At 32.8% G+C, this 13,161-nt stretch overlaps 1 protein-coding gene across 2 annotated transcripts in view; it reads right to left on the bottom strand.

The window, feature by feature from the left end:
- The window catches only part of LOC144978244 (serine/threonine-protein kinase Nek8-like), a 37,865-nt gene extending 26,990 nt beyond the window's left edge, over positions 1–10,875 (bottom strand). Inside the window, exons 1-7 of one of the 2 annotated variants that reach the window (XM_078924072.1) lie at positions 10,616–10,875; positions 9,415–9,531; positions 5,486–5,691; positions 4,181–4,236; positions 2,178–2,354; positions 1,000–1,049; positions 355–436 (exon numbers count right to left, since the gene is read on the bottom strand). In XM_078924072.1, the coding sequence (XP_078780198.1) occupies positions 355–436; positions 1,000–1,049; positions 2,178–2,354; positions 4,181–4,236; positions 5,486–5,691; positions 9,415–9,461 (618 nt within the window). In that variant the 5' untranslated portion in view covers positions 9,462–9,531; positions 10,616–10,875. Of the gene's footprint in view, positions 1–354; positions 437–999; positions 1,050–2,177; positions 2,355–4,180; positions 4,237–5,485; positions 5,692–9,414; positions 9,532–9,731; positions 9,822–10,615 lie in introns of those variants that run through there. The other variant, XM_078924082.1, reaches the window with a different exon arrangement.
- Between the last annotated feature and the right edge of the window lie 2,286 nt (positions 10,876–13,161).

Here is a 13,161-nt window from a genome sequence, read left to right on the forward strand (position 1 = left end):
TGATGCTTATAATTGATATAAGGTCTGAACCATTAAATTAGATTAAATTAATTTGCATCAACTGAGGAATACTGAATATGATTTTTTTTTAACTGCAAAAAAAACCCAAAAAAACAAACAATGTTCCTAATTTTCAGTCACTAGTTCACCCTAACACTAACAAAATACTAGACTAGATTCAAGCAGAGGATTGTATAATAAAAGGATGAAATCAAATAAAATTAATCTTTCTTCTCTTCCAAGAATGTTATCAATGGTACATTTGGATGGTTAAATTCTAACATAGAGACATTTGTGCAGGGAAAACGAATAATAGTCAATGATAAATATAGGTGTAATAAATTTTTGTCTTACCCCTGCTTCAAAGGCTCTTTTAAGACTGGCTAATTCATATAATACACAGCCTAATGCCCAGATGTCACTCTTTTGATTATATCTGTTGGAAGTTAAGACTTTATATACGGTATTTTTTTTTTAATTTAAAAACCCCAAAAAACAATGCATGGATCATAAATTTAAACTGTTAGTAGTCATTTGTCAACTATTTTTTTCTTCACACTAGAGTACAATTCTAACCAGTCTGCTTTTGATGAATTTGGCATCATGTCACAATGAAGGCCCAAATAATTAAAAAGGTTTTGAGTAAAACTCTAATGGGATCAAAATTAAAATTCCCAAATCTAGTCTGCTTTGAGAAATTGAAGGTTTCTTGGTTCTCAGCTTTGAAATGTATTGCTTGTACTTCGTTCAATGTAAATACTAATATTTGCATATTTTGAAAAAGAAAATCATTGATAGGCGCTCTATCATCTCAAAGGGACAATTAATAAAATAATGATCTACAGATCCATAGATGGATTGTATAGTGTAAATGCACAAATCAAGCATTCATTTGGTTGTTTTGTAAACACAGTGTATCCATGAGAATGAAATCCACCAACTTCAATTATCAATACATCAACAGCACATCTATATTACATTTAAAATGTTAAAGGATACGGTTTCCCTTCACAGAGCTCTGGTGAGATATAACAAGGTGTTCCAACAACCTTTATAGGAAAAAAAGGAGAGAGAAAAATATGAATGACATACATAAGAAAAGTTAAATAGATAAAATGATTTTTGTTCAGTAATTACAACGGTTTTGTAACCTGCATAGCTTGCTTGGCATGTATTCCTTGGTGAGGATATAAGTATAAGATTGTTGATGCATAATCTCAAAAACTTAAAATGTTAACTTGATCATAATAGTATCTTGTAAGATTGCTTCTTTGTTAAGTTCTGCTGAATAGAATGAAAATGTCTCGCAATAAATTGCAAATTAAACTTTACCATGGTGAATGACATGAGATATATTTTAGTTTTAGAAGTAACATATTTTTAATAATTATAAATATTCCAAACTTTCATTGCATACACACAGTTTGTATATAAACCATTTTTGAAAAGAGTAAATTTGAATATCGCATTACACAATTCGTTCAATCAACCTCCTTGGTCTGTTTCCTCAACGTTAAAATCTAGCAACAATTATTTTTTAAATTACTTTTTGTACATGATCTATTTAAATATATTTGTTTGTGAATGTGTGTATGAGAGAGAGAGAGAGAGAGAGAGAGAGAGAGAGAGAGAGAGAGAGAGAGAGAGAGGAGTGAGTGAGAGAGAGAGAGAGAAGTGAGAGAGAGAGGAGAGAGAGAGAGAGAGAGAGAGAGAGAGAGAGAGAGAGAGAGAGAGAGAGACAGAGAGACAGAGGTGAAAATTTTTTTTTAAATGTGTGAAAATGGGAATATCAGTGTGTGTATGTGTATGTGTGCGTGTGTGTGTTTTGCATGCATGTGTATCTGTATGTGTGTGTGTGTTAGTGTTCTTGATTTTGGCAGCTCAAATAGATATAAGTAACTTTGTATTCTGCAAACTTAACACAAACATATGTCTAAACTTGACGTCTGAAAAAATGAATGAAAAGTCAGTAGCGTGATGTCAACCACAATTATCTAACAGGTTATGAAATATTAAAATTGCAAAAGTAAAAGTCTACAATGAGCATTGCTAATAGTAAAACCTCAAATCCCCCTTCAAAAGAAAAAACAACAAAAAAGAATATTCAATTTACATGCAGATTTCTACAATATGAGTGGTAAAACTGAGAGTTTATAACCGCCTTTGAAGAAACTCACTGTGTAAGCTTTACTTTTGGTGCTAAGAACTTTAGAAATACCAAAGTCACCAATCTTGACTATTTCTCTTTTCTTGTCAAGCAGAATATTCTGTGTCTTGAGGTCCCTGTGTAAAATCTGTTTTGAGTGGACATGCTGCAAAGATAACAGCATTTGCGCCAAGTATTTGAGAATTTCCTGCAAGAAAGTTAGACAAAACAATTGAAATTATCTTTACAGCATACGCCGAAAAGTAAATATGATTGAAAAGCTAAAAGAACTGTAAAATTAAAGTGTGGTCCTCAAGTAGTCAATTTATAAAAGCTCCAATTTGACAACAGTCCAATTGTTTTTCCTTCTACATATTGTCACTAAATTGATGAGTCAACAGCTTCAGTGAGAATTATGCTTAAAGTCAACTTTTCTCCACTAATTGAAACGGTTAAAGAGGAGAATGTGTCACGCACAAGGAAAAGAGAGGAAAACAGTTTTTTTTAACGATTAGGAAAGACCTCTCCCTGTTGAAGTTCATCAAACAATCTAGGAATCAATCCTATCACTACCATTCATCATTAGAGAGGTTTGACAGATCATAGGCATCGCACATCTATAAAATAATAACAATTTTAAAAAATTAAAATCCCTTTATTCATCCCCAAGGGGAAATTTGCCTTTAAGGTATATTCCAAGGGAAGAATGAAATAATGCAGACGTCAGCCGCAGTGCAGCACCGCAAAGTGAACTAGGGCGAGGTGACATGTTCAAGGCCATACAACAAGGCAGGCAGTGCTGCCAACCCTAGCCCATGTAAATGTGTACAATGGAGAGCCAAAATGAGTAAGATTTTGAAAAAATGCGTACAATTCTGCAAACTCGATAATTAGCACTAAATCTGATAATGGGCAATTAGACCATACTAGCAATTATATAATCAATATTTAAAATAATGAATAAGCTTACACTTTATAGATGATAAATAGTATCAACTTCCAGATCCATGTATAATTCTGATGGGTCAATAAACATTTAGTGTGTAAGGACACCAAAAAGTGCATTAATGCTAAAAATGCTTAAATAATAGAAATTTAATTATGCGTACAATCCTCAGAAAAATGTGTACAATGAATGAAAATGCGTAAAAATACGCATTTTTTACGTAAGGTTGGCATCACTGGGCAGGTAGTCGAACTCGGTACCTGTTGGGTAAGAAGCAACGACCATACCGCTGAGCCACGCAGCCCCATAACCATGATCATTCTCATTATACATAAAAAATAGTGCCACTATGCAATATCTGATTGGATGTCACATTGTAAACATTTCCGTTATATATAAAAATTGCATAGCGACACTATCTTTACATGTAATAAAAATGATCATGTAATAGATTCGTGATATGTGATGCATGATATGTATGATCTGCTAAACCTCTCAATTCTGCTTATCACTTTGCTATACATCCCTTTTCAACTTTCTATTTGAAATAACTGAGAAAAAAGTAATATATTCAATCATGAAACCAAGTTAAACCTTCTGAAAAATGTCAACTCCAATATTTTAGGTAAAATATTTCCAAGGTTCTAAAAACAAAACAAAAGTGAAGTTTTTTATTACTTAATTAAATAGTCCGTTGCATGCATTCAATGGTATTTGGTATTCCAATCATTGCTTCCCTTGAAAGTAGGTAAGCTCGACTGAAGACGACGTTTTTCATGGTCCAAATGACCTTATGAAAACTGCACAATAAAGCTTGTTTATCAGTATGGACATTAAAAGGGAAACTACAGCAAATTTAAAAAGATGTATGAAGTTCTCCAATTGAAATATAATTGAAAATCAAGCAATTCAAATGCAAATATAAGTACTTTAATAATAGTAATTGTTATATACCTGATCAAAAATCGTAAAAATATGACATACAAACTGATGCAATGAAATAAACTTCAGATGTTACTTAAAACGGTATGTTGTTTATAATGTCACATAGTGTGTTTCATAAGGAAGCAGAAAAATACATGACTTACATCTTCTTCCAACAAACATCCATTTCTACCTTGAAGAAAGTCCAAGAGGGTGCCACCTGTAAAAAAAACAAAAAACAAACAAATAAGAAAATAGATTTTGAAATTTAAAAAAAAAACTTATATATATTTATATATGTATATATATATATATATATATATATATATATATATATATATATATATACAGTCCACTCCGGATAATCGCAGCACCTTGGGATCAGTGAAAAAGTTGCGATTATCCGAAGTTGAGTTTTCTGCCCACTATTGCAACATTTTACACAAATATGGTAAATCCAATCAGTTGTTGTAAACATTGTTCTGAGTCCACAACAGACTGAGCAATTTGATTGGAATAAAAAAAAATATAAAACAGCTCTGTATAGATTTTGACAAGCAAAATCAGATTTCAGGCAAGCCGACATCTTCAAATTTGATTCACTTTCACATTTTGTTCTCAACATTTATAAGAGTCCAAGAAATTAGCCGTGATGAGAGACAATGAGGTCTCACCAAACCCGTTGGCCACAATGCACAGTTGTTAATCACTAAACAAAGGATATCATCGCTCAGTCTCTCCTCACAACTGTCATCGTCTACCTGTTGTCTAAACCACGCCCAGTCCACTCGCCTCATGTCTAATGGTCACAGATGACCGCACAAACCCAACTGCAAAGCCCTGCCTCTTTTGTCTCTAATAGTGAGGTGACACACTAATGAAGTATTAAATCCTGCCCACTCTCGATTCTTCAACGTGTCATGATTTCACATGATGAAATCTGATCATGAGATTTTGTTTGATTGATTCCATGAATTTGCCTCCTTTTGAGGTCGAAAATTTGTTGCGATGAACCGAAGTTTGTTGCAATTAACCAGTGACTTTTATATAAAATTAATTCCGTTTATTGGGAAATGTTGCGATTAACCGAAAGTTGCAATTAACCAAGTTGCGATTATCCGGAGTGGACTGTATATATATATATATATATATTATATATATATATATATATATATATATATATATATATATATATATATATATATATATATTATAAAAACAAAAACTGTGAAATAATAGTGCTCAACTTCTTTATAAAAGGAGCTATTTATAACATATTTCAAGTATAATTATGATCAAGTACTACAATATTGTTTCGAGCATTCACACTCATCAGGAAGTGAAAGTTAAAGTATACTGTCATGTTTGTTTATCGTACTTTATCTATAATTACGGATACATTTATTTCAGAAAAGCAAAAATATTGATAAGTATCATATCCCTCTTAAGTAGTTATTTAAAACTTGTACCTTGTGCATATTCCATTACAATCATGAGGGCTTTATCTTCCAAGAAGTTCTCATAGTACTGAATGATGTTTGGATGATGGAGCATGGAGAGAACCTTCACTTCATTCAATGCAGCTTGTCTTTCATCTTTTGTCATTTGCTCCACTGGAATTTGTTTGATGATCACTTGTTTCCGATCACTCAAACGAACACATAAGTGAACAGTCCTTTAACGTAGAATAGAAAGATTTAGTAAATTCAAAGGCAAAAAAAAGCATTTATACATCATAAAATCCACTAAACTTGTGCTCAAAGCACTTTACAAACTACAGCAGACGTGGTGTTGTTTCTCTACCTAATTGAGTGATTTTTTTTATTTCTAAAACAAAAGTCTGGGATATTCTTATACAGTCATTTAAGTAGAGTTTTATTCTTTTTTGTGATACAAATTTCTTGGAAATTCATAAGAGGATTAGATAAATTAACAATTTGGTGTCTATCCCAGTGTTCGAAGTATTTTATTAGACATTAATTGTTTACACTTAGGTTAAGATTTTTAGTCATGATGTGCCATATCTATTTTTATCCATACTACAACAACCTTTGGAATGACATAGACTCGTATGGTATCATGGTAACAATGGTCAGCAGCTACGACCAAGTCGTGGTGGTGTGCAGAAATGAAGAAAAATATTCAAATAGGTCACAGACCACCACCCTTTCATTCTAGTTGAACACACATTGACATAACACACAACAGTGTCCAAGGTCTATGATTAACATACCAGTCAAGACACTCACAACAACATGCCAATAGAAAATGACAAATCAATATCTCAACAAAACACAATGAGAACAGCTGATCATCTTGATGGTATGCCGGCCTTAAGTAAACAAAATGAGAATGTGACATCTGAAAATAAGATGAGGCAAAGTGAAATAAAAATAAACAATAACTAAATCACTCAAATAATAATAATAATGCACTTAATATAGCAAACAAGCAAACTAACAGTGGTCAAAATGGTGAACTGAGAAACATGTTTAGAACTATGACCATAAACTTTCAAAGTATTACTTCAAAACTGCCCGAATTTTGGAAATTGATATCAGACATAAAACCAGACATAATTAGAGGTACTGAAACATGGCTACATTCTGAAATAAAGGACAGTGAAATATTTCCACCAGAAATAGATTTCAATGTGTTCAGGAAAGACAGAGGAGATAGGTACGGTGGGGTGCTGGTTGCAACAACAACTAACCTCTCAGTATTAAAGCTTGACATTCAAACAAAATCAGAATCAGTGTTCGTATATATCAAAACAGAACGAGGCCTACTCACTGTGGGTGCTATGTACAGGACACCCCTTCAAATACAACTATGGAACAAATGACTGAGATAACACACTGTATTGATAACATAGACCCGAAAAAAGTACTCTGGTTAAGCGGGAATTTGAACCTACCTGATATCAATTGGGAACAAGAAAAAAAATAACCAGTTACCAATACCCTTCATCTGTAAGCCAAGCATTTATATATTTACATATATTATATCTAATTGCAAGATTTTGGCCATGGTCAAACAAACAGAAATCCAACAAGGGGTACAAAATCTTCGACTTATTTATCACAAATTGACAAAATTTAATTGTCAAATGTACAATCATTCCAGGCATGAGTGACCATGACATCCTCATGATGAAAACCACTATCAAAGCAAACAAAATCATAAAAAAATGACACCCTATTACTATTTGGAAAAAAGCAAATATCGCTGAAATGCAAGCAGAAACACGTCTTTTTAGTGAGAACATAATTAATCGGCATCATGAAAGCACTGGGAATATTTGGATTGCCATCAATGACCACCTAAACAAAATGATGTCCAAACATGTACCAATGAAGGAAAGCTCAAAGAAATTCCACCAGCCATGGATAAACACTACTGTCAAACGTTTATCCAGATGGAAACAAAAGGCGTGGAGCAGAGCCAGAAAGTCCAACAGTAAGAAAGACTGGTACAATTACGCCCAACTAAAAAAAGAAACGCAAAGAGAGAGAGTAGAAGAGCCAATCATAATTATGTTAAGGAACTTGTGAGTGAAGACTCAACAAAAAAATTTGGAAATTTATAAAAAGTAGGAGTTGCAATTTGGTTGGTATTGCGCCCCTTGAGCATGATCATGTATTATACTCGGATGCCAAGGAAAAAGCAGACATACTTAACAATCAATTCTACTCTGTTTTTGATTCAAAAACTCAAGCCAAAATTTTCACTCAACAACTACAAGGTGAAGAAAATGATAACAACACAATGGCTGAAATCAATGTGACAGAAGAGGGAGTCTCCATTTTCCTCGCCACTCTAGATCCAAAGAAAGCATGTGGCCCTGACAAAATACCATCCCATCAATGTGCAATGTTCTAACCATCACAAATAAGAAAGCGCCGATTACATTTGAATACCAGCTTCATGGTAAAAAAACCTGGAACATGTAAAGACAGCAAAATACCTTGGCATTGAGTTTGCTAAAAATCTAAAATGAATGACCACATATATGTCACCTGGGTTCAAAGGCAAATCAAATAAGAGCTTACATCACCCGCAATTTAAAAAGATGCCCATTAAAACTCAACTATTGGAATATGGCAGTTCAATTTGGGACCATATACAAAGAAAAACATTGACACTTTAGAAAACATCAAATAAAAACAGCAAGAGGCATCACAAACGCATATGATCCTTTCTCAAGCGCATCTAAAATAACACAACAGATTAGCCTTGAACGAACCTCTGGAATTGAGAAGAAAAATAGATAAAATTAAAATGTTCCACAAGATCTACTACAAAAAGTTGTGCTTTAAACTTCCAAACGACCTCAAAGATAACGCAAAATAATGAAGGGACACGCAGCAAGTGTAACCATCCCAACATCAAAAAAGGACTCCCACCTGTATTCATTTTTCCCTTCCACTGCCCAACTGTGGCATAACCTCCCACGTGACGTGGTTGAAAACGGTTGACAACATACCTTCATGTGGTCGCTAGAGCTCACATTGTAACTTTTTAATCTACATATTTTTGTATTAGTATTTGTGTAGTGTTTTAACAAGTTTATAATGTAATACCCTACAAACTGTTGAGTGATCCTCGACAATATTGGAGGTTTCCACAAGAAAAAGAACAAGAAGACAAAGGGTTCCTAGCCAACAGCAACACTTAACATGTAGGACAACCATGATGCTGAAAGGCGATATTACAATTTTTTTGACAAAGAAAATGCTGTTAATGGCCAGGTACTCATTTACACATGAGTATGATGAGAGTATGTGAGTAAAAGGCCTGTTTCAAGGACACTACCTTTGCACTCTTCAGACTAGGACTCAAACCTGAGACCTACCCGTCTGAAGGCTCAGTTATACAACTAGACCACAAAGCTACACACACAAAAATTAGTAAATGATATAGCGTAATATCCACAGAATGTGCTAGAAGCATTTTAAAGCAAACAGCAACATTTAATATGTTGGATAAGAAAAGATGCTTATATAAGGAAATATTACAACTGTTTTCAATGGAGACAACACTGGAAAGAGAGTAAAAAGCCTAAACTTTGAACTGCTCAGAGTTGGACTCGATCCCTGGACATACCAGCCCAAAAGCAAGTGTCATACCAAAGTGATGACAAAGTATTGGAGTGTGTCAATGTGTAACTTGATGTTGAACAAACTTGAGAGTCTCTGGGGCGATGCTTGTAAATGAAAACGAAATGTGGTGCAAGGCTTGCAAGCGGGTTATAACAATTGTTGCAACATGCATGATGACAAAAAGACAACCTGGCACTCTCTTTTTTTAAGGGGAAGGGGGATGGGAGTCATTTGTGTTGATTACAATAATTTCACTCTGCTGTAAAGAAATAACATACATTGATTAAACAACGTACCCATAAGCTCCCCTTCCAACTACTCTGATTTTTTCATATTTTTCCATCTGCGCAATGAAAATAGTAGCTTTCTCTTCGGAATAGCACAATATGACATGGCAAGGTTACGTTGTCATTCTGAAAACAATGCATAACAAGTAATGACCATTATGTCAGATTATACACTTAAAGTATTTTTTTATTATTTTAAAATCACATAATCTTGATAAAATTAAAGATACAACAATAGAATGGTGAAAATCTGCAAAAGGTCATTAATGCTCTTAAAGACTTTCCAAATTAAACAGTCCATGAATAAGTGTGGTGTACTTATTTACCCAATTTTTAATGAGCTCATTGTTCCAATGGAAATACAATCAAACCATGTCATTGCCTTGATTTCATCAAGACTCATAAAGGGGTGGCTGTATAATTAATTTTGCCGCCAGTGACAACTATCCATCTCTCCATGATAAAGTCTGATTTCAACCAGCAGAGTCCAGCTTCTATCGAGAGACTGTCCAGTAAGGAAATTCACAGTAACAGATTTTGAGCTTATCGGAATGATAAAATTTGATTAGTAAAATCATCCTAACTTTGAAATTGAATCTAAAAGAAAGGTATGATATTAAATGCCTTTTAAAGGCCTATATGTATAGAGCAGTAAAGTTAGGTGCCCCAAACGTAAACAATAACAAGTTGCTAGTGATTTCCGTTAGGGACCGGAATAATTTACGCACAATATAGGTCTCCCAATTTTGTAGTTTGAGTTGTAGGCAATACACTTTCAGTATTGAAAATATGTTTACATAAAATCTAACAGTTGCAGAAATAATAATATAAGGCTAAATTATTATGAAAATCAGGCTCCGAATAATTCTCGTTTTGTTCACACCAGCGCAATAATTTGCTCTGGTCTAAAAATAGATAGACTGTAACTTTTGATAAATTTTAGAAAATTTTACCTTTTGTTCCATAAAATATCCATATCTAGACATTATTTGATGCATGATCGAGTATTTATGAATATGTGTTTCTTTTGCCACCTAACAGCCAAATTTTAAAGGTTATTTTTTTCTATAATTTACATTGGAACTTGAGCTGTCAAGACAGGAACATGTGGTTTGCCATGTGCTTCTCGACCTTTGTTTACGTTATGGGCACCTAACTTTACTGCTCTATATGTATCTCTACTCTATGTAAAAATGAATTGGAGTGTTACTCAGGTACTCGAACCCCGAAATTTTGGTATCAGATTATTGGATACCCAAAACTCAGGTGCGTCTTGTCATTAGTTTATTTGACTCCTGAAACTTGAGTGTATCTTGTGACCAGATTATTTGGCATCCGAGTCTCGCGTGTGCGTGTTGAGAATGAGCTTCCCACACCAACTACCGATCACAATCACTACAGTACAGTGTCAGGGTATCTAAGTTAAACAATCAAAAACTTTGGCTTCGCGTTTCGTTTTTATATGGAAGTGATTCTAAATTTTAATTATCACTTAATAGCCTATGTGTCTCCATACTGTTTGATGAGGTAAAAGCACCGTGAACTAATGCCCCGTACACAGTACACACCTCATGCCCGTTACACACCAACCGGTATAAATGGCATGTATAAACGTATACCATGACAAAGAGTGTCATCCACACCATTCAGCTAAACCGCAAAAACTCCCCCCCCCCAAATTTGCACCTATTGAGCAATTGGATCGTGAAGAAAACTCCACTCATAATATTCTATATGGACCCAGGAATAAGGTCCAAATAATATAATAAACATTGCCGAAACATCTCTCAAGAATCCAACACAAAAAGCAAAAGCTGTCCGAGACAGATTACTAAGCTGAGACATAAGAAGCGGACGATAGTTAATATATCTTTTCAGAAAATATTTACTTAATTGAATTTTAAATGTATTGTAACTATGTGACTTTTGTATTGACGATGTTTTTGATGCCCGTTTTATGTTTTGATATTTTGGTTGAATTGAACTTGCAACATTATTGTTACCTGGGTAAACAATGTCCTTTTAAAAAAAAAAAAAAAAAAAAAAGCCCTTTGAGGTTTGAGAAAGGCCTTTTAAATTATTATTATTATTATTTATTATTATTATTATTATTATTATTATTATTATTATTATTATTATTATTATTATTTATTATTATTATTATTATTATTATATATTATTATTATTATTATTATTATTATTATTATTATTATTATTATTATTATTATTATTATATTATTATTATTATTATTATTATATTATTATATATAAATATTATTATTATTATTATTATTAGGCTATCATTATTATTATTATTATTATTATTATTATTATTATTATTATTATTATTATTATTATTATTATTATTATTATTATTATTATTATTATTATTATTTTTATTTATTTAAAAAAAAAATTATTATTATTATTATTATCATTATTATTTATTATTATTATTATTATTATCATTATTATTATTATTATTATTATTATTATTATTATTAAACAAATCTCTCTCTCTCTCTCTCTCTCTTCTCTCTCTCTCTCTCTCTCTCTCTCTCTCTCTCTCTCTCTCTCTCTCTCTCTCTCTCTCTCTCTCTCTCTCTCTCTTCGACGCTCAGCTTTGGAATGTTTTCAGTAGTAAAATAATTGAAATCAAAGTGATTACAAAATGATTTCACAAAGATAATATTTCTGTTTAAAACAACAGATAATTTGAAAAGAGTGGCAGACATCATGGCAATGTTCTATCAGGGCACGTTGGTGCTAAGGGTTCTGTTTCCAGAATGTAAGAATTTGCATTTTCGCGATCTTTAAAATTCTTTCTCTGCGTCATTTGGAAGTCGAAATATCAAGTTGTCTAACGAAAATGTTTGACACCCGCACTGTGATTGACAGATTGCAATACAACTAGACATGCATATGGTTTAATACATGCTCTTTTATGTGATGTAAAATTATTGACTCTAACAAATTGTTAAACAATTGTAATCTAGAGTGCAAAAATGGAAAGTTGTATTTTCAAATATATTATAGACGTCTAGGCCTATATGGTCACAAAAAACGCGCCGCTTTTTGTCGCCATGTATCTTTACGACTCTTCATTGGATTTCTTTTAAATTCAAAACACACCAAAAATAAATCCTGTCAAAATTCTATGAATATAAATTCAGAAACAAAAAAGATAGTGATTTTTCAAAACCCAGAGAAAAATGACGCAACATTGCAGAGAGTAAAATGGCGATGATCTTAACATTTGTCACCATGTTTATCAAACATTAATTATGTCACCATAAACATTATTTTTATCATAATTCTCATCATGTAAGAAATCATCTATGAAGCACACGCACATATCTATTTTGGTCCAACGATTAAAAAGTTAGCAATTCGAGTGACCAATAGCACCGCCGTCCTCTAGACGCAATGTGGTCTCTTTCCAACTCTACACATATTCCCTATTTTTCTTTTAACCATTCCCATTTCTCTTACTTTTTCTCAGGTGCTGTAATCGTAATTTTTAAATTTTTTTTTACTATTCAATTTTCTTCTTTTTTTTACTGGCGCTAAAATTATATAAATATGTGGAAAGCGCCATAAAACCCATTAAAAAAACAACAACAAAACAACCCCCAAAAACCCACAGAGAATGAGAAGGTCCCACAAGATTTGATTGATAAGATTGTGTCTGAAAGCTAAAAAAAACGGGTCTCAGTCTAAACGAAACGAAAACTATGGTAATTTACTTGTGCAGTC

Source organism: Berghia stephanieae, chromosome 1 (assembly GCF_034508935.2).
Source record: "Berghia stephanieae isolate SIO BIC M18660-M18661 chromosome 1, UCSD_Bste_1.3, whole genome shotgun sequence".
In the NCBI taxonomy this organism is placed as follows: Eukaryota; Metazoa; Mollusca; class Gastropoda; order Nudibranchia; family Aeolidiidae; genus Berghia; species Berghia stephanieae.